At 38.8% G+C, this 23,302-nt stretch overlaps 1 protein-coding gene across 4 annotated transcripts in view; it reads left to right on the plus strand.

Moving 5' to 3' along the window:
• tmod2 (tropomodulin 2) overlaps positions 1–23,302 on the plus strand; it is a 78,755-nt gene that overhangs the window by 38,003 nt on the left and 17,450 nt on the right. For 2 of the 4 annotated variants that reach the window (XR_010020159.1, XM_063065979.1), the window contains exons 3-8: positions 681–837; positions 8,887–8,913; positions 13,988–14,110; positions 15,834–15,905; positions 17,700–17,830; positions 21,860–21,967. Coding sequence is in view for 3 of the 4 variants with exons in the window: in XM_063065979.1 (XP_062922049.1) it covers positions 681–837; positions 8,887–8,913; positions 13,988–14,110; positions 15,834–15,905; positions 17,700–17,830; positions 21,860–21,967 (618 nt within the window). In the remaining variant the exon portion in view is untranslated. Of the gene's footprint in view, positions 1–680; positions 838–8,886; positions 8,914–13,985; positions 14,111–15,833; positions 15,906–17,699; positions 17,831–21,859; positions 21,968–23,302 lie in introns of all 4 variants that reach the window. The other 2 variants (XM_063065981.1, XM_063065982.1) reach the window with 2 other exon arrangements.

Raw genomic sequence — 23,302 nt, forward strand, 5'->3', positions numbered from 1 at the left:
TTGCATAGATCTGTGCTCTGTTCTTAGCTCATAAATAACACTTCAATTAAAATAAGCACATTTAACTTTTATGTCTAGTATGTACATTGCCTGTTCTTAGACTTGCTGGTCCTGATATCTACCTTTCCTTCAATTTTTTTCAGTTTCTAATGTTCTGGTTCCCATTCTCCTCCCCACCAAATTAATTTAAACGCTTCTGAGCAGTGCTGGTGTGCCTCACTGCTAGAATATTTGTTGTGCTTGTTGCCTTTGTTGAAGTTACCCCAGCCTCATGTTTTTCAACCATGTATTGATCTGTGGTATCCTTCTATTCCTGTTCTCATTAGCACATAACACAAAGAGTAATCTGGAGATTCCCACCCTTATTCCTGTTTTTCAGACTCCTTCCTAACTCTGTAGGCATTTTCCCTATTCTCAGCATCACATTGCATTAAAGTAAGGTTGGTGTGAGAACATTAAGTTATAGGAGAGCAGATATCCTGATGTTTCTTACTCTGAAAGTTAGAGATAGGATTGGGAGGATGCTAAAGGAGTTGAGCAAAGAGTGGATAGAATTGTTCATAACCTAACAGTCACCAAAATTTAAAAGCTGAAGTTTCTGATCTTCTCTGAATGTTGTTTGGCTTATATACATGTATTTTGTTTAGACTTGTAAAATATTATTTTCTCTGCCACTTTAGCATGCACTCCTGCCAGCAGGCTATCGTCAGAAGGACCAGACTCTTAAATCCCCAACAGGCCCCTTTAATAGAGAACAGCTTCTCTTATTCTTGGAGAAAGAGGCCTTGGAATACAAAGATAGAGAAGATTTTGTGCCTTTCACTGGAGAGAAAAAAGGTACAGTGCTCAACTTGAGTTCAGACTTGCACATTTTTTTGCATGTTTGCATCTTTGCGGGATTTAAGGAAAGATTTAAGTTTTTAACTTTTCCAATCTTGTGCCTGTAAATTAAGCATAGACACTAGAGCAAGCTCAAGAATTTTATTTAATCTTATTAGAATATTCAAATCCTCCCTTGTGAACTTTAAAAATTTGAATGTCAAATTTCAGCATATTTAGAAACTAAAAATCATGTTCTGTGAATTTTTGCTTTACAATATTGTTAGAATTAACATCTTAAAGAATTCAATCCTTAAGGTTTGCTCTTTATTTTAAATGTTGAAATGTAGGCATTTGTATTTTATTAAGACAAAGAACCCCTGTGTAGTTCCTGCTGCAAATCAAGCATAATTATTGATTAACGAAAACATACTTGAGTACATAATATTCAAATGAGAGGGTTTTGATACACTCCTGTTATGCATCAGGCATGCTAATTACAGTATATAGATGTGTTGTAATTGAGGAAAATGTTTTTAAAAGGATAATGGGCCTGAGGTGGTTAATCCTCATTTAGGATTTTTTTTAATGTTGGCAGCAGTTTGGGGTTGTCTTAGCTTTTGGATGAGTTTGTGCAGAAGTAGATCTAACATTGAGCAATTGGGAATTGCCAGAGAACTGCATATTTAATTTAAATGCATATTTTATGCTCTTCCAAGTAATTGACTGTAGAATAGCACTGGCATTTCCAACCAGTAGCATTGCCAGATATGCCTGCTGTTGAGAGTAGCCTTCCCATGACAGTAGTCTGTTCTTGTATACAAGTATACAGCAAGCAATCTTTATAGACTTCTATTTCAGGGCTTTGAAATAAATGCCTTAATGAAAACCAAATATTTATCATGTACTGTCTTTTAAAAAAATATCTAAACAGGATGAAAACCATGTTTATTTACAATTGCAGGCTGTGCTAAGCTTTGTTTCTTAAGTACCAACTTAATTTCTAAAGTTAATAAAGAAAAGACTTTTTTTCTCATGTGAATTTTGATGCAAGTAATAACTAACCTTCCTAAACTCATTTCATAATTCTCTTCAAAAGAATTTTGCTAGGATGATTGAGGCTTTAAGACACTGGTCAGACCACATTTAGAGTATTGCCAACAGTTTTAGGCCCCATATCTCAAAAGATGTGCTCTCATTGGAGAGAGTCCAGAGGAGGTTCACGAGGACGATTCTGGGAATGAAGGGGTTAACATTTGAGTAGCGTTTGGCAGCTTTGGGTCAGTACTCACTGGAAATTAGAAGAATACGGGAGAATCTCATTGAAACGTACCGAATGTTGAAAGGATTAGATAGTTTGGATGTGGAGAGGATATTTCCTCTGGTGGGAGTATCTAGAACTGGAGGGCACAGCCTCAAAATTGAGGGGTGACCTTGTAGAACAGAGGTAAGGAGGGATTTTCTTAGCTAGAGTATAGCAAATTTGTGGAATGCTCTGCAACAGACTGCGGTGGAGGCAAAGTCCGTGGGTATATTTAAGGTGGAAGTTGATAGTTTCCTGATTAGTCAGGGCATCAAAGGTTATGGTGAGCAGGCAGGTGTATGGGGTTGAGTGGCATCCAGGGTCAGCCATGATGGAATGGCGGAGCAGACTCGATGGGCTGAATGGCCTCACTAGGCTCTTGTGTCTTATGGATCAGGCATTTGATTCTTTTTTTCATGCTTTTTAAAAATGTATTATTATGCTAGAATGTTAAGAAGGAAGAAAATCTTGTCTTTAATAACAAATCCTTCTGCATAATTCTATATTCCTTAAGTAAAAAAGTGCATCTAAACATTAACTTTAGCTGTATTTTTAATATAAATGAATGTTACTTGAAGTACAAGTCAGTTAAAAATGCTTTGCGACCACTTAGATTTTACTTTAGTTCCCAGTGCTTTCCTAACTGTAGAATATAAATTACATTTACAAATAGTTCAATGGCTAACATGCAAGAATACAAATTGTAAAATATAAAACACACTGCTGATTCCTGCACTGCCCTATTTTTGCCATTCATTACCAAATCCTAGTAATCAGTGTGATGACCTATTAAGAACTTCACTACTTTGAGATCCTGTAATTTGCAGTCAACAGATTAGCAGTATTTAATGTTAGATTTTTTTTTGAGCTAGCTTAAACTTCTAATTACTGCAAGAATAAATCTCTAAATCTGAAGCCAGGGATTGAAAAAAATCCAAAACAATTTAGATTTTATTACCTGTAAGTAGCTCTTTACTAAGCTTACATTACCTGGGTAGAACTGCTGGAATCATGTCCTGCAGCTTACAAAATCACAATTTATGCTGAGTTTTTGCTCTAATAAACTAATTAAAATTCCAGGGTTTCCTTAAACATTTTAATATTTAAAAAAAACCCAGAAGCAACCATGTACTTTAGTATTGCACCCTTGTGATGCTTACTCGAGTTTATGCAACCTGAAAGAAATGAAACAGAACTTCTATATTTTTCTAACCATTTAATTAGTACTCTTGTACCAAAATGAATTAGACTGAGTATTAATATTTGGATGGTATGTAAAACATGCCTGCCCTCACAAGGTCAATGCATGGCATATAATTCTTTTTTGCAGCTTGTAAAATTCTTGGGTAACCAATCTAGTTCCTATATAAGCCAGAGACTTGATGCCTAATTGCACAAATGAAGACTAGTGAAAGAGGTGGTATGATTTTAGAATTCTTAACTTTGCATGATCACAGTCCAAAAATTCTAAAGCTCTAACATGGAGCATATGGGTAGAGGTTGCGCTATTGCATCTGATTGGTCCTATTCTCACACTACTCATCCTCTTGCTCTTTACTTGTAGAATGCCTTGGGTTTTCTTCTTAATCTTGCTTGCCAAGGCCTTCCATAGTCCCTTCTAGCTCTCCTAATTTCATTCTTAAACTCCTTGGCAATCTTGTAATTTTCTAGAACTCTACCAATACCTAGCTGCTTGAACTTAAGCTTTTCTTAACTAGATTTTCCACATCCTTCGTACATTTTTTTTTCTTTACCCTACCATCCCTTCCCTGCCTCAATGGAACCTGACTATGCAGAATACCATGCAAGTATTCCGTGAACATTTGCCATATTTCTGTTCTGCATTTCCCTGAGAGTATCTGCTCCCAAGTTCCTTTCTAATAATATGATATTCCCTCCCACCCCAACTAAATGTTTCCCATATTGTCTGCTGCTGTCCCTCTCCAGTGTTATGGTGAAGGAGATAGTTTTGTGATCGCTACCTCCAAAATGCTCTCCTACCGAGCGATCTGACACCTGAGCAGGTTAATTTCCCAATACCAGATCAAGTACAGCCTCTCCTCTAGTTGGCTTATCTACATATTGCATCAGGAAACCTTTCTGAACACACTTAACAAACTCTACCCCATCTAAAAGCCTTGCTCTAAGGAGATGTCAGTCAATATTAGGAAAGTTAAAATCTCCCATCACAACAACCCTATTATTGCACTGTTCCAGAATTCGTCTCCCTATCTGTTCTTATTTCCCTGTACAACTGGGGGTCTATAAAAGAAACACTCAGAGTTATTGCCCCCTTGTTTCTGACTTCCACCCACACTGACTCAGTATATAATCCCTCCATGACTTCCTCCTTTTCTGCAACCGTGACACTATCCCTGATGAGCAATGCCATGCCCCACCTCTTTTGCCTCCCTCCCTGTCTTTTGAAGCATCTAAAGTTTGGCATACTCCGCAGCCATTCCTGCCCCTGAGGCATCCAAGTCTCTGTAATGGCCATAACGTCATAGTTCCACATATTGATCCACCCATCTGCATTTGTTTATAATACTCTCAAACCATTAGATTGAGTCTGTCTTTGCTCTCTCGTCTGCCTATACTTCCTCACAAACTTCCTACAAGCTACCTCTAATTGTGTGCCAACTGCCCCATCCTCTGCCTCTTCACTTTGATTCCCATCCCCTGCAAATCCAGTTTACAGCCTCCCCAATAGCATTAGCAAACCTTCCTGCCAGGATATTGGTTCCCCTGGGATTCGGGTGCAACCCATCCTTTTTGTACAGGTCACACCTGCCCCAAAAGAGATCTCAATGATCCAGAAATCTGAATCCCTGACCCCTGATCCAATCCTTCAATCACGCATTTATCCTCCACCTTATTCTATTCCTATACTCACTGTTGTGTGGCACAGGCAGCAATCCTGATATTACTACCCTTGAGGTCCTGCTTCTCAGCTTCCTTCCTAACTCCCTGTATTCTGCTTTCAGAACCTCCTCCCTCTTTCTGCCTTTGTTGGTACCAATATGTACCATGACCTCTGGCTGCTCACCCTCCCATTTCAGGATATTGTGGATGCATTCAGAAACATCATGAATCTTGGCACCTGGGAGGCATACTACCTTCTGTGTTGCTTTTTTGCGTCCACAGAATCGCCTATCGGTCCACCTAACTACTGAGTTTCCTACTACTGCTGCCATCATCTTCCATTCCCTATCCTTATGAGCCACAGGGCCAGATTCAGTGCCAGAGGCACGGCCACTGTTGCTTCCCCCAGGTAAGTTGTATCTCCACCCCTCTCCTCCTCCTCCTCCTCCCCCCCTCCCCCCCAGCAGTATTCAAAATGGAGTACTTATTGCTAAGGGGGACAGCCACAGGGGTGCTCTTCCTTCCCTCTCCTGACAGTCACCCACATATCTGTCTCCTGTAACTCCTGTCAATCACCTCACTTTCCCTAACAAGCCGAAGGTCATCGAGCTGCAGCTCAAGTTCCCTAACTCGGTCTCTAAAGAGCTGCAGCATGATGCACCTGGCACAGATGTGGCCATCAAGGAGGCGTGGAAGTCTCCCAGATATCCCACATCTGACACCCAGAACAGAAAACTGGCCTTGCAGTTATACCCACTATTCTTTAAGTTAGAGGAAAAAGAGATATGAAAGCAACTTACCTCACCGAAGCCCCAATGAGCTAAAGCCCTACCTACTATCTTGCACTATTCCAATTGTTCCACTAGGCAGTGTCTCCCTTTTATCCCGGAACCTTCTCAGAGGCCTTGCACGATGACTAGCTACTGCGTCTGCGCACTTCTCCCAATCGAATCTCCCTGGTGGTTGGATTCTTCCATTTTCCGAGTTATTTCTTCTTGGGGGCCCTTGGCTCCCAGTGGAGTGTAAGCCATCGACGACCTCCCATGTCCATCGTCCTCTGTGAGCCAGTGTCTCATGAGTGGACCAGGAGTGTCCGCATTGTCTAATTTTGGCCTCGATGTCTCTCCTCCATATGTTCTTTGGACATCCTTTTTTCCTCTTTCCTTGGGGATTCCACTTCAATGCCTTTCTGGTGATGATGGTTGACTTCCTTGAGATGTGGCCAATTCACCTCCACTTCTGTTTGTGTATTTATATCTGTATGGATTTCTGGTTGGTGTTTTGCCACAGTGTCTGGTTGGTTACTTTGTGCATGTGATTTCTATGATCTTTCTCAGGCACTGGTTGATGAAAGCCTGGAATTTCTTTGTAGTGTCTTTGTTCTCCAGGTTTCAGAGCCTTATAGGAGCACCGTTTTAACATTTGAGTTGAAGATTCTGATTTTGGTTTTCCTTTATATGACTGGATGTTCATACTTCAAGATGTTGAAGACTACCCTGGCCTTGACATCCTCATCTGTTCCACTGCTCTCAATGCCTCCAAGATGAAGAAAATCACTTTCAGGGTTGTGTCTCTCATCACTGTGGGTCTGTTGCTGGTGCAGTTTATCTTCATCACTTTTGTTTTATCTGTACTGGGTCTTAGATTCAGCATGGTGGAGTTACCAGTCAAGAGTGTTGATTTCTCTAGCATCTGTTGGTCAGAGCTAGTCAGTAGGTCCTATGTCGTCTGCAAACTCTAGGTCATCAAGTTGCTGCCACATAGTCCACTGGATTCCTTTTCATTTTTCACTTATTGTCTGTTTCATAATCTAGTGTATTGCCAACAGGAAAGGAGCAATCAAACATCCCTGCTTCACCCCGGTGAAGCTTTCTGACAGTTTTCCCACATGTATGACTTTGCATGACATGTAGGAGTTCCTGATGTATTGATAAATTTCTGTGATATTTTATGTTTCATAATTTTCCATAGGGTGTTTCTGTCTAAGCTGTCAAGACTTTCTCATAGTTGAAGAAGTTGACATAGAGGGAATTATTCCATTTGATTGACTGTTCTATGATTATTAAGGTAGTTGCCTGGTCTGTGCAGGAGCAATCTTCCCTAAAGCCTGCTTATAGCTCCCTTAATGTTTTGTCAAAGCTTATTGAAGGTGTTGCAGAATAATTCTGTTTAGCATCTTTCGGACTATAGACATTAAGGATGTACCTCTGTAGTTTTTAGCTTTGTAAGTCACCTTTATTTGGAAACTTGATTATGTGACTTTGCTTCCACTCTTGTGGCATCTTTGTCCCAGATGTTGCAGAACAAAGTATATAGGATATCAGCCTTCAATGCCTCTGATGGTACACTGGGCCAGCTGCTTTTCCTGACTTTAGCCTCCTGTTTGCCTGTATGATTTCCTCCTTTTATGGCTTGGCACAGTTGACAGCCAAGTCTGGGGCTTCTGGAATTAAATGAGATTCTGCAGGAGGTGCTCTGTTGAGAAGCTCATTGAAGTACTGTGCTCAACGTTGGAACTGTTTGTCTTTAGTTAGAACATTTCTATCGTTAAGCTTCACTTGGGTGTTGATCTGGTTGAATTTGCCAGCTAGTTTCTTGGTAGTGTCATATAGTTTCATATTCCTGTTTGCTGAGGCTTCTTCCACTTGGGACGCAAGTGTGTTGATGTATCCTCTCCTATCCCTCTTGGATTTTTCTCCTTTCCTGTGCACTCTGAATCATTTAGTTGCATCTAAAGTTTTGTAGACTGTTTGGTTTAATTGCAATATGCAGTAATTTAAATCATCTGGTTGTGGGATTTGAGTGCATAAGCAGATAGACTAATACCATACTGAGGGAATGCTGCATTGTTTTAAGTACTCCTTTGGAGATCTCAGGCCATTAAATGTGCCTGATCAAGTAGATCTAAAAGGCTCCATTTAATGAACAGAAGTTTTGAAGGTGATTTTAAGTTGGCCAGTATGGACTTGACCAGTAAAGTGTTGACCAACTCCTTAATCTGAAATACTGCAGGGTATAAATTGGCTTCATTATTTACCTCTGTAGCTTCAGTGATAGCATTACTCATTTGCTTTGATGTTTTTAGACTATCTTTCTAATTACGGATCCAACTCTGGCTCAAGAATGATTCCTTGACTCCAAGAAATGCTGTGTAATATAACGCACCTTGACTTTGAAAACCACTGGGCTAGATTAAAACATAGTTTATTAATAGCCCTGACTATTCAGGAGTGCTAAAACAATCTTTTAATTGTAGTCTTCAGTGTTTGTTATTTGCACCCTTTCCAAGCACAGCTTCAGTGTTAATTCCTTAATTTTCTCCTGCTTTATGAAATTTTCTATCTCTTCATAGTGTGAAATACTCCTAATGTCATTTTATAATCTCAATTTCTCCATTAACTTTACCTTTTTTTTGGGCCATGTATTCAATATCAAAATTGTGAAGCAATTTTTAACAAATGGATAGTTGTTTGAAATCTAGGTTTAAATAATACACATATTACTTAAATGAAAGATTAAGAGCTTCGAAGTTTGACCTACTGTAGCTGATTGGAAGCATTTTTTGTACAGTATGGTTTTCTCCATTGGAATATAACGAAAATGTAGATTTACCTAATGAATGTGTATATAGAAAAATGAAGGAATAGATGCATTCTGCATGATGCATGAGCTATCCGTTGGAATTGTTGCTGTTTACCTTGGCCAGATATACTTTATATTAGTGCATATTTTTTAGTTATTGTTGCACAGCCTGTCCCTTGTATTTTAAACTTAATATTTCCATCAAAAATAGTTCCTATTTCAAAAACTGCAATGTTTACTATTGACTGTTTTTTGCTTTTGCTGGCTTTTCTAATTTGCTAACCAGTACTCTCTGCTGCTCATCCTAATGCCAACCACAGGAGCAGCAGCAGCGGCCACTACTTCAGGTGAGAGATCCCTCAGTAGAAACTTTGCTTCCATTCAGTTTTCTTTTGAAATCATATGCATTAGCACACATCAATGTGTGTGTAATAGCAAAAAGTCGGGTTGTGTCATGCATTCCATTTTGATTTCCACCTCATTTGTGCTCATTGACCTCATTGCAGATGTTAATGGCTTGATACAAGCAAAATAGTGATGCAAGAGTTTACTGATTTTTTAAAAATTTAAGCACATTGTTAACAGCTGTATAAAATTTAATTTTCCTGTGATTATCATTTGAAGTAGCTGATGGTTTTGTACTTTGGATTAATTGGTATTTACAGTTACCAGACTGAAATTATCTTCAGTTAATGCAGAATATTCTGTTTGATTTTGGAGCCTGTTCTGTGTCCTCATCTTATTTCCCTAAAGTTTAAGGGATTGTTGTTGGTATGTGTAAAGTTTTCTAAATTGATTTTCCTCTGCTTTTATTTTCTTAGTCCATAACCTTTCATGCCATAACTTTATCACTGTTTTTGTTTTGGTGTGTGGTATCTAATCTAACATTAAATTGGAAATGTGATATAATTTTGATGTCTCATTTACCCATAACTTAATTTTGCAATTGCAGTTTGCTTTACACTAAGTTCCAAATGTCTTGTTAACATGGAACGGTTGCCATAAATGTCTTTTCAATATAATATAGTATTGAATTGAAACTATCCTTTCATTTTAGTTTGCAAGTATATTAGCTTTGGGTTGTAGGATAAATGCTTCTAGCAATAATTATGAAACTTAAAGTAGCATTGGATTTGAAATAAATATAAGGTCTGATTATAATAGCTATTCTGCATTGCTGGCAAAAGTAGTATTTCACCCCTCAAGAACTGGTTTCTTACTAGTACCTCACTTTAAATTTGATTTCAATTAATGGCAATGCCATTGGTTGTAAATTGGTGCCAATGGTTCTTGCTAAATTGTGAACAAATTGAGGCATCGATATATTTTTACACACTTGAGTTGAGGATTCCAATGCAACCATTGAAGTCTTCGTGCTATGCAGTAGTTGGTCTATGATAGTTTTTGTCAGATGAATAAATTCTTAATGGTTGACGTGTAGGCTTTATAAGGTTAAAATTTGGATTGTATTTATTCAGCTAATTTTCAGAGTGTGAACTGCCAAGCATTTTTTCAAAACAACATTCAGAATTGGAGGAAATAGTAAGATTTCGAAGAGATTTTTAGCAGTGAGGAAGCAACTAGAACCCGGACATCCCACCTCTCCCGGAAGTTCCGGGAGTCTCCCGCATATCGATAGTGGCTCCCTGATGCCCAGAAATTATATACAATATCCCGGAAATAGATTTTTTTTGAGAGGGAGAGGGACAGCGAACATCCTGATTGGTCTCTCTTCGTGCTAAGAGTGGTCCCCAACCACCGGGCCGTGAGGAAACAATATGATTTGGCGATATGAAACGATATGAGTCATTTGCACCTTTCCTCATTACCTGTCACGCACTGTTGAACTTGAACGCACGCGAGGTCATTACGCACGTGTCATCTATGTCACCGCGGGAAGGAGATCAACTCGAGCTTGTAAATGACGACGGGCTGAGAAGTATGGTTGACATAACATCTCTGCTGGCATTCTGAATCAAAGTCAAGGTGAAATATCCCGAGATAGCCACAAAAGCACTGAAAACGTTGCTTCCATTTCCAACATCATATTGCTGCGAAGTGGAGTTTTCCGCAATGAATGCAACAAAAACTAAATTACGGCATAGACTGGATCCTCCTTCAAGTATCGCTGTCTCCCATCACCCCTCGATGGGACCGTCTTGTTGCTGGAAAACAAGCCCAGGGCTCGCACTGATTCAGCGATATTGGTGTGTTGCAATGATTTTATATGTTCATACGGGGAAAACATGCGCTGTGTGTTTAATAGCCAAACGTTACTTAAAATGTTATGATGCTATTGACTTATCACCTATATTCCGGTCGTGATTAATACCCCCCCCCCCCCCCCCCGCTGGTTGGCCGGTCCGCAAGAATATAAGAATATTGTCAATATTGAGCCAGTCTGCGGTGCAAAAAATGTTGGGGACCCCTGCTACATAGACCTATCAGTTTTCTCTGTGGGCGGGCTTTATAGTCGACCTCAAAAATAATGACAGTGTTGCTTGCTGCAGTTTGCAACAGTAACTTTTCTATTGCCCATGGTGGGTTAAAATGTAAAAGACATGTTGAGGTGAGTTTAACAGGTGTCATTACAGCATAGCTAATGTTATTTAAACTAGCTGGCTAGCTGCTAAGGAGCTACGCTATTGATGTCCTACATGATGAAGCCAAACTCCCTGTAGACCTGCTTAAAGTTGTAATAGAATAAACATGATATAAGTACATATTTTAATATCACATTTGCTGCATATACCCAACTTGGTTTACAGATTAGATAAAATCACTAATCAAAGTATTACATACACCCTTGGAGGTCGGGGGGGGGGGCGGGGTGCTACCTCCCTGAAATGGCGGTGATACCTCCCTGAAATGAGTTTTTGCAGGGTAGGATGTCTGAGAACCTGTATCATGGATGCTGACTTGATTTAGTGGTTATTTATCCAGGTTATTTTGAGTTGCTAATGAGTATAAAATTTTTGTTCATGATCTAAAAGTTTGTTCAATGTGCTGAGCATCTGAAAAACTGGAATTATTCACGCAAGCATTTGCAAGCAGACCAGGCAGGTAACTAGTCAACCTTTCTGCTGAAGTTGCTTATTGACTCCAGTATTTGGCTTATATTTTGCTTTACTAAAGATCAAACTAATATTAATCTATTCTTTATCCAAATGATGCACACTTCACAGTAATCAAACTCTACTGCCTTGGTATATTGTATAACTTTACCAATTGCCAAGTAGCACAGGTTCAAAAGTAGTTTTTTTAATCAGGTTACTGAATAGACAACCTGTTTGTATATTTTAATCTGATTTTGCTCTGCGTTTTGTTCTCCAAAACTGCTAATGGATTTTGCTTTTTTAACTGAGCCACTTGAGCCTGTTCAATTTGTACCATGTTTTGCAATTGCAAAATCAGTAATTTGAACTTCTTGACAGTAGTAAACTGTTTTAAATATACTCATTCACCATGGTCATGTGGGGGGGAGGGGGAAGTGGTCTGGTGTATACTCTGACCCTTCCAATGCTAATGCACCACTTTTATCCAGAAAACCATTTAGTTAAAATGCTTCAGAGATTGATAAAGCTACATTTATTGACAGTGTGGTCTACGGGGGAAAAAAACTATTTGGTTTTCTTCAGTAAACATGAGGAACTCTGCCAATGCTGGAAATTCAAGCAACATACATCAAAGTTGCTGGTGAACGCAGCAGGCCAGGCAGCATCTGTCTTGACGAAGGGTCTCGGCCCGAAGCGTCGACTGTACCTCTTCATAGAGATGCTGCCTGGCCTGCTGTGTTCACCAGCAACTTTGTGTGTTGCTTGGTTTTCTTCAGTGTATCTTTTAAATGTTAAAATGAGTGTTGAGGGAAGAATGGCGAGTTTATTGCTTCTATCCATGTATTACATTAGAAAGTTGTAAATGATGCCGGCTGTAAATCTATAGTTGCCACATCACTGTACTGTTTGACAAATGGGCATTTATACCTAATTCTTGAATGTGATGTAGAATTAATTGATCTAGATATTGCATTAATTAGATATTTATTCTTTTGATAACATGAGTTTACTCATTAGTATTAAAGTCTATCGTCTGGAAATGATTTGGTATCAATTTTTGTAGTTACTGCATCAAGGGATAGTTGGGTAAAATATCAAGCTACAGATGGAAAATATGCCAATTTTTACTGAAGATTTTGCATTTTTATTCTCTTGCAACCAAATGTAATTTAATGTGTTGCAGAAATTGTTCAGTTAAAAAAAAATGAAGAGATACTTGTTTATACAGTTAGCTGGCTGTGTAGTTACAGTGAAAGAGTATTGCTTATTAAGAAGATAGTTTTGAAGAGCGCAAACCTATCAATCATGGCTGTCAGAATAAACACTGAGACTTGGAAAGCGCGTTAAATTTGTTTGAAGTACATGTAAATGATTTTGCACTTCTAAGTAACATACCATGAAACCTGTAACCAGAGGTAAATAAACTTATGAAGTGCAAATAATGAAGCAACCCTTCACCAGTCTGCCCATGTGACAAGCCATCTGCTGCATGAAGATTTTTAATTCCTTGAATTTTGTATTTTTCTCTTATAGAATGTAGTGTAGCAAATGTTTCATTCTATGGTATAAGAATAATATAAAGCATCTCTAATACCTGTGCCATGAAGGGCAAAGGAATACTGTCAGGTTCGCTAATAATATGATAGAGAAAGTTGGTCTTTTCTACTGCCATTTTTGGGTCCTTGATTTCCCTCTATCCAACATTGGAAGTACCTGTATCAAGCACTGTAAGAGTTCAGGATAGAGGTCCACCAGCACCAACATAAGAGCAAATAGGGATGCATAATGTTGGACTTGCATCTGTAGATAATGGAACCTCATGATCTGTCAGTAAGCCACAATGGTGATCATCCTCAAATTGACAGATTGCTAATCCCCTTTTGTTACATTTTGCAGCTTGTTAGATTTATTATTTCCCGGCAATATTCTTCATTTTGTTTGCTAATTGTTTAAATAGCCAGCTTTGAGACAGGCATTATTCATTACTGAAGAATGTTTTCAATTAATAGCCTGGTTCTGAGTTTTTAAACTAAGTGGAATTGCTGGCATATTGAGTCAAGCCAAGATGTCTCCTAAACCTGCACTTCTGAGTCTTATGAAATGCATTGCACTCAGTTTCAGCTCTTTAAACAATGTAATAGCATATTGTAAGCATGAGTAATCTCCAAATTTATGCTAAACTAAGTACAGCTCTGCAGTTGCCATTTCAGGATATTTTCAGTGACCTGGTGCAGAATTTCTGCTGCATTTGGAATTGCAATTGTACCTTGGTGTTCAGTTGAATTTCAAAATACTTGTATGCATCTAAAAGGTAATATGAAATAGGTGGAATGTTGGAATATAACTTACAAATAATTTGTTACAGGGAAATTATGGAAGCCCAAGCAGAAACCTGTGGAGCAGCATGTGGAAGAGAAAGTAATTTTGGATCCAGAACTGGAAGAAGCTTTGACCAGTGCATCAGATACTGAGCTCTGTGATCTTGCAGGTAACATATCTAGAGTGAACTTCAGTACATTGCTAGGTTTTGTTTTTGTCCTTGGTCGGCAATGGAGGGGGAACTATGTAAGACAAAAATTCTGTTTTATCCACAATCTCGTTTGGTTCTAATTGTAAATTACCAATGGATGTAATTCCTATCCAACTTCTGAGATATTTTACAGTATTATGGAGTTTTCAGTGAGCCAGATGAGTTTAAAGCGTGCATTGGAAAACAAAATCTAGTGAGTTTGGAGGGAGTATGGATAACCACATCTGGTAAACCAGTTGCCATGCCAATCATTCAGATGCAGGATTATCAGAGATGCAATGTATTTCATAAATTACATCATCCGTTTAGTGCTGAAGTTAATATAATAATGCCTAAACTAACAATCAGGAGATTTGTGTTCAAATCCTGCCATGGCTGCTACAGAAATTAAATTGTTAAATTTGGCTAATCAATTAAAAAGCCCTTCATGAGTAATGTCCACAGAAGTACTAGAAATGTAAACATGAGGAAATCTGCAGATGCTGGAAATTCAAGCAACACACACAAAGTGCTGGTGGAACGCAGCAGGCCAGGCAGATCTATAGGAAGAAGTACAATCGACGTTTCGGGCCGAGACCCTTCGTCCTGATGCTGCCTGGCCTGCTGCGTTCCACCAGCATTTAGTGCTAGAAATGTGTTAAATTTATTCACTGTGGCCTATGGGGTTCATGGCCCATCACTATGGTTGACTCGTGCCTTCTGAAATGCCTGAAAAAGCCATTCAATTCAATGGTAATTAGTATTCCATTAAATCTTGGATGTCTGTACTAATTACTGAGCAACATGGAGTGCACTATTACTGAATGCATTGTAGCACAAGTGGTCATCATGTAGCCTTTCCAATGAACTTCAGTGAAATGTTATATGTATTAACTGCTCAGCATCCAGTGCCACAGTACTTGAATGTTTATCCCTACCAGATTCTTACTAGCTATCCTACAGTTACAAGTATTTCTAGTGGGCAAGAGTTGGGGAGATGAATTCAGACAGAAACAAGACAAAATGACCCTAACTAGAGATGTGAACGAAGCATCTATGCTTCTCTTAGAAATGAGTTATGTTCCAAGTGGTAGAGTAAATAGGATAAATCAATGACATGCGGTAACAGCTCAATCAAAAATCTATAATGTGTAATATCGCAGAAGTAGAATAGGAATTACATCCATTGATAATTTAAAGTCTCAGAATGTAGTCTGTATTCAAACTGTTTAAACTGTTCATAATTGTATCAAATTTTAGGATGTCAATGTATTATCTTTTTGATTTCTTTTCCCCCATGCACATTTTGGAAACTTGATTACTGAAACTACAATCATGTAATACTTCATTGTTGCATAGCAGTGACTTCACATTACTAATGACTTCCTAGCAAAGAGTGAATTCTAGAAACCTGTTACTTTAAAGTAATGATAGCCAATTACATTTGGGTGTTCTGTTTCAAATTGTATTTTGAAATCCATATTTTGTGCACCTTGGATATACAAAATTATGATGAATTAAATGAAGGTAAGCCATCTGTTCCATACTTTAGTATTATACTTGTTACTGACAATAATTAATTTGGTTTCAGTATGCTTTTTTTTAAGCTTCTATCGCTTATTTTAAAATTGACTTGAGGCAAATGTTCGAAAGGTTATCGAACCTGTCAAAAATTTTTTAATGCAGTGTTTCTCAATTCCAGCTATTCTCGGAATGCACAATTTGAGCAACACACATTACTGTGATTCAGTTGGTGGAAACAAGGGTTTGAACAGTAAGTTGGAGAACATCAATAATATCTAAAATTGTTTCTCAATTGATTTGTCCCATATTTCTTGAAGAAACCATGGACTTCATGTTGAAACAGCATGCTGATTTAATTATGTATTAAAGAAATTTGTTCTTTTATATAACAGACATTTCTGCAGTATTGGGACATAAAGCCTTTGGAACCTATTCTACCATTCAATCCAGCCATGGAAGATCTGAGCTTGGCCTTATTCTACTTTCCTACCTAGTTTCCTCATAACTGATGACTGTCATTAGACCAAACTCAGGTTTCAATATATATTAAGTGATACAGTCCTCAGAGGAAAATTACTAATTTCAGTCTTATTCTGAAGCTATGCCCTCTTGGTTCTACATTTTCCCCCATGAGGGAAATTCACTCCGCATCTACCTTTGTCAACCCCAAAACTGAATTTCATTCTTCGAAACTTCCAATGTATAGGCATAGACAGTTCGGTTCTTCAGCTGCATGCTAAGAGTCTTTGATTTGCTTTGAATGATAGTATATATCTGCAATTAAAGATGGTAAATGTAGTCTTGCCAAAGACCTGATCACTTTAAAGTCTTCCATTGTACTCAGTCTTCCTTACAATGAAGACCCACATTGTATTTATCTTTTGAATAATTTGCTGTACCTCTGAAATGTCAGATCCAGATTTTACCCAGATTTTGCAGTCTTCTAGTCTAAGCCATACTCTGCTTTTCTGTTCTTCCTGCCAGAGTGTATTTAACTCATTTGCCAGACTTTAATAATCTGTCTAAATTTGAAATTCCATGTCTTTTGTAGTTTGCTTTCCCATCTATCTTTTCGTTAGCAAATTCTGCTATATATTTGGTCACTCCATTCAAGTCATTAGTATATAGTTAATATAGATTGACATTTCTTAATTCACAGCAATTCTATCACTGCTAAGCTTTTAACTGTCAGTAATTCACTGACTTTGTGCAGCACTTGTTATTACAGGATGACCTGTTTGGTCACTGTAACACCTGTACCAGGTGTTCTGCACATTGAAAATTTTCCTGTGTGCCACCTAGATTTTCATTAAGTTCTGATTACTCTCCCAAATTGCTCTATTATTTTCGTATTTCACTTAACCTGAAGTTGAACCAAACTGGAGGTGTTTATTGTTGTGGACTTTGTTTAATGCTGTAGCAATTGAGCAGGCCAAGTGGCTTCCATGGAGAGTGAAACAGTTATCTGACTGACAATACACACACAATGCTGGAGGAACTCAGCAGGCCAGGCAGCATCTATGGAAAAGAGTAAACAGTCAACATTTTGGGCCGAGACTCTTCCTCAGGACTTTTTTTTTCCATAGATGCTGCCTGGTCTGCTGAGTTCCTCCAATATTACTCTGATTTCCAGCAACTACTGATTTTTTTTTTGTGTGATCTGACTGGCAATGACTTTTTGTTGGAATAATTTCCAGCATCTACAATTTTTGTTTACTTTTTATTATTGCACATGAGAATAGTCTGGTTTACTAGAATAACTTTTGTTTAGTAATTCACTTAAGATGTTTTCAACTTTGCACACAAAGTGAAAATAGTACTGACTTCATTGAAGTAAGCCATAAACCAGCTTCAGTTGCAATCTTGCATTGACTTGATACCTGCATATTGCTGTCTGAAGCAATACTTCATTCAGATTGCAATGCTTAAAATGCATTGTGGAAGAGTAATTTTCCTTGCATAAAGCAATACCTTTGAACATTTTAAAGAGCTCAGGATAATCGGTGACAGATGCATTTGACTTCCTTTGATTGGTTCCTTCCAGATGTTGTCAAAGGTGAGAAGGTCAAACCTGTTATGGACGAACCTCCCAACCCGACAAATGTAGAAGAAAGTTTACAGCGAATAAGAGCCAATGATCCTGGACTTGTGGAGGTTAATCTGAATAATATTAAGGTAGGAGGCAGTGGTGTTGAATATTGTATTTTTATTTGAAAAATACATTTGTATTTAAATCCTCTATTTACAATAACATTTATAAGCTATTCTAAGCTATAGGCTGGTAAAATACTTCCATTTAATTTAAATTGTCATCTGTACTTTTAGAAACCTAACAGAAGTACTCCTCTGCCATGTTTTGTATATTGTCTGCAGTCAAGGCTCTTGTTCTTTCTAGCTAAATGACAACCTTTTCAGCTTCAAGGGGTTAGCTCTGAGATTGTAGCAAATGGACTGGTATGGCATCAAATCAGTGCCTTGATTGAGGAGCTTTTCCAAGTGTTCCTTCCACGGATTGATGCAAACCTTTTGCTTATTTAAGCTTACGTGACACTCATTGATTGTTAATGGATCTCAGTGCTTTGTACCTTTTGTAGTGTTGTTAAGACCAGATAAAGTATCCATGCGCAAGTTATCTATGCACTTTTTGGACCTATGTTTTGTGATTAGAAATTTTTTAAAATTTCACTTTGTTTATTGCTGTATCTCATGGGCGTTCTCATTAACTAGTTTTAGACATAGTCATACTTTATTAATCCCCGGGGAAATTGGTTTTCGTTACAGTTGCTTCATAAGTAATAAATAGTAATAGAACCATAAATAGTTAAATAGTAATATGTAAATTATGCCAGTAAATTATGAAATAAGTCCAGGACCAGCCTATTGGCTCAGGATGTCTGACCCTCCAAGGGAGGAGTTGTAAAGTTTGATGACCACAGGCAGGAATGACTTCCTATGATGCTCAGTGCTGCATCTCGGTGGAATGAGTCTCTGGCTGAATGTACTCCTGTGCCCACCCAGTACATTATGTAGTGAATGGGAGACATTGACCAAGATGGCATGCAACTTGGACAGCATCCTCTTTTCAGACACCACCGTGAGAGAGTCCAGTTCCATCCCCTCAACATCACTGGCCTTACGAATGAGTTTGTTGATTCTGTTGGTGTCTGCCACCCTCAGCCTGCTGCCCCAGCACACAACAGCAAACATGATAGCACTGGCCACCATAGACTCGTAGAACATCTTCAGCATCGTCTGGCAGATGTTAAAGGATAGTGTTCATGGTAGGAAAAACCAGGGTCTCTTCAGAACCTTCAATTCTGCAATAAGCTCATGATCTAAAAGTGGCCCTTTTCTCCACCCACATGTCTTCGAACACAAATGCAACTACAATAGGTACACTGAGACACTTGAAAAACTGTCTTAACACTCCTTGCAAAATCCTCCAAATGCAATAATTTACCTACCATGTCAATGCTGCTGCCTTTTCCTAAACCAATATTCCAAACTTCAAGATTGGATGGCTTTCAAGAACATCATCTGTATGTTTGATCCCAGACTCTAGAACTGAGCCTTGCATCTAGCTCCAACATGAAAAGTCATTTCTAGAAGAACAAAGCATTTCAAATCAGATTTATCTCCTTAGTGGGAAGTAATATCGACGAAGGGTCTCGGCCCAAAACGTCGACTGTACCTCTTCCTAGAGATGCTGCCTGGCCTGCTGCATTCACCGGCAACTTTGTGTGGTGTTTGAATTTCCAGCATCTGCAGATTTCCTGGTGTCCTTGTTGACCTACCTGGTTCATGATTACTCAGTGTAGAAGGACACTTCTGTAGGATTTCCTGATGGTAGTATTCTAGACCCAACCATCTTCATGAATGTCATTAATGACCTTCATTTGCTAGATCAGAAATATCTTTGACTACACAGTCATGAATGGTGCTGAATGTCTCAACTATTGAAACAGCTGCAGCAAGACCTGGATAATATCCAGGCCTGGGCTGATAGATTGCAGGTAATATACATGCTGCACAAGTGCTAGATAGATTTAAGTCCGGATAGTTTTATTTGTCATGTAGATTGAAACACATACTGAACTGTGATGCTTGCATCAAGGGCAGCCCACAAGTGTCGCCATGGTTCTGATACCAACATAGCATGCCAACAACTTATTAACCCTAACTTGTATGCCTTTGGAATGTGGGAGGAGACTGGAGCATCCAAAGGAAACCCACAGAGTCACATGGAGAATACACATACTCCTTACAGACAGCAGTGGGAAATAAGCCTGGGTCGCTGGTGATGTAAAGTATTACGCTGACTGCTCTATTACTGTGCAGCCCCTTAGTCACTGACTACATTGAACAAGAGAAAATCTGTCACTTACTGACATTCCATGGCATTACCATCACTGAATCCCCCACTCTCTGTCCAGGAGGTTAACATTGATTAGTTACTGAATTGGAGTAGTCATATACACAATGTGGCTCCAGGAATAGAGAATCAGTTGCCTCCTAACTCACCCAAAGCCTCTCCACCATCTGCAAAGCTCAAGCCAGGAGTGTGGTGAAGTACTTTCCCACAATACCCCTCCCCCTTTGGTTGAGTACAGCTTCAAAACTCAAGAAGCTTGACACCATACGGGATGCAGCAGCCTGCTTGGGGCATACTTACATCCATCCACAATCATTCACTCCAGCACCAGCGAACGGGAGCAGCAATTTGTACCAGCTGCAGGATGCGTTGTAACAACTCACCAAGGCTCCTCAGATGTTGCATTCTAACCCCACAGCCTCTACCCGCCAAAGTTGAGAATGCCACTGACAGGAAGATTCCTGGAACTCCCACCCCCCCCCCCCCACTACAGCATCATGGATATATTGAGACCCCAGAACCACAGCAGTTCAAAAAGTCAGCTCAGCACCACCATCTTCATAAGGGATAGGCCATTAAATGCTGGCTCAGCCTGTCAAACCTACAAACCCATCCTTTCAATCAACATGGCGATATATTTTAAAACAAAAAGCACCGGAACACATTTGGCACCACAAACTGCTATCGGACTAAGGCAATGTTCAAAAGCAGAAGGAACTCTCAATGTTTTAAGTAGCTGTCCCAGCTACCTGCCTGCACAAGAGGTACAATGTTCAGGTACTGAAATGATCAATGTCAGGTGCAGCTCATGATGCCTTGAAACTGCAGTACTACGTAAATTATTAAATTCATTCAGTGAACAAAAAAAAAAATTATTTTTACCTTCACTATCTAAGAGGAAAAGATGTTTCAAACGCCAGCTCTTTCAACATTTGTATTTGTGGTTTGGCCAGTCAAAGTTACTAGATTACTAGGTGAAAGGAAAGAGGGCTGGCAGTTCTTTTTCACCAACCAGAACATAACATCAGCTAAGTCGGAGGCTTGTAAAAGCTATGAGGAATTCCATATTCAGTATTTAACACAATCATCCCCTCAATTCATCACTAGACTTTGGCCTTGGTACCTCCTTGTGCAACTGGATCCTCAGTTTCCTTGCTGTCCCTCCCAGTCAGTACAATTGGTAACATCTCCACACTCACCATCAGCACGGGGCTGTGAGCTTAGCTTCCTGCTCTACTCTATACCTATAGTTAAATATCACTCCAATGTCATATTTAACTTTGCCGATAAGATTACCGTTGTTGGCTGAATCAAAGGTGATGGTGTATTGGCATTTAGGGAAGATGCTGAAAATGTGGTTGTGGGGCCACAGCACTCAGTGTCAGCAAAAGCAAAGCTGATTATTGACTACAGGAGGAAGCAACTGTAAGTTCATGAGCCAATGCTTGTGACGGGGATGGAGAGAGTCAGCAGCTTTAAATTCCTTGATATTTACATATCAGGGGATCTGTGCTGGAACCAGCACATCAATGTCATCATAAAGAAAGCACAACAGAATCTCCACTTTCTTAGAAGTTTGTGTAGATTTGGCATGTCATCAAAAACTTTGACAAACGTATCTAGATGCACAGCGAAGAGCATCCTAATGGATTGCATCATGGCCAAATAAATTGTTAGGGCTTTCGGCAGATTTTCAACATGGGCACAGCTGGTAAATATAGTTAAGGTATTTGAAACTGGGCCAGTTGGCCATCAATCTGACTTGTTGACAACAACCAGTGAGGTCAGAGAAACAATGTAAATCTCATCAATTATTTGAATTTGTCCTCTAGAATATTCCAATTCCAACGTTAAAGGATTTTGCGGAAGCTTTGAAAAAAAATTCTCATCTGAAGAAGTTTAGCTTGGCAGCTACTCGGAGTAATGATCCCATTGCTTTTGTAAGTTTTATTTTTGTGTAATTGCATATTCACAAGAAGTATTTATTATAATGGTGGATTAATGTGAAAATCTAGATGACAATATAAAATCTTGGCACTGTATTGTTGCCTACACTCAGCAATGCTGTATTATCAACTTTTTATTTCCCTGCTAACAGCCACAGCTGGTCAAAACTAAGGCAACTGTACTAATTTTAAAAAGGTTTTAGTTGAATATTTTACGCTAAAATATCAGCAGTTGATCTGTTTTCAACAATTTTTCTTAGACACTCCAGAGATAGTGGGTTCTTTTAAGAAAACTGCAGTGTAGTATTAGTATTCTCTTGGTCTGAATTATTGAGACTGAGTGTTGAATACAAACAGGAAACTGGGTGTTGGAATAAGAGCCCAGTGGAAGGATAGTACAAATGAATTCATTTGAGTCGGACTTCAGAATGTTGCAATAAAAAGGGAACTGAAAATCATGGTCCCAAAAAAAACAACCAAGGATTGGCACACAGATGCAAAAAGGAATTAAGAAAACTATTTGGACTTTTTTTTTCTGTTGCAAGATGTGTGGATTACAAGAGTTGGTAACTTTTGATGCAACTTTGCAGGCTGCTGCTGGACTGCATCTGAATTAATGCATACAGTTTGTAATTCATGATGAAGGAGCCAGTTCAGGGAAGGTTTATTGTAGTGATGGGCATTGAATTAAGAAAGAGCTTTATCTGTATTGCAGGGAAAATGTCAGAAGCCATCAGAGATATTGTAGCAGAACACTTAAACATTCAAGTCAATCAAGCAAAGTCAATGTGATTTTTGTGAAATGAGAAATGTGCTTGCCTGGAGTTTGACATTTTAAGCAAGTGGTGCCTGCTGTGTATAGATTGACCTGGTCAATATGGAAGTACTTGACTTTCTGGAAAATATGGTGTCCAAGGTCATAATGCAGCATGAATATTCACAATATAGAAAGCACCATTTTAGCATAACTTGGATAAGTTTGGTTGGCTGATGGGAAACGGTCAGAATAGAGGGCCTTTTCTCACTGGTGAGACACAATAGGGGTGCCAAAGGAATCTGTTGGGGCTTCATTTTTCCAATGTATATAAATGCGTCGATTGTATAGATGCTTAATTTGCTAATGATACAAATATGTATGAAGAATGTTATGAAGAGATACAGATTGAATTGGGCAAATGTTTGGCAAATGGAGTATTATTTGGGAAACTGAAATTTCTCATTTTACTTGGAAAATAAAGTATGTTATCCAAATAAGAGCATGCTAAACCTTGGGTTGATGCTTGATCCCTAAATCAAAGGGATCTGTATTTCCTATGCACTAGAATTGAA

This window comes from Mobula hypostoma, chromosome 13 (assembly GCF_963921235.1).
Source record: "Mobula hypostoma chromosome 13, sMobHyp1.1, whole genome shotgun sequence".
Taxonomy (NCBI): Eukaryota; Metazoa; Chordata; class Chondrichthyes; order Myliobatiformes; family Myliobatidae; genus Mobula; species Mobula hypostoma.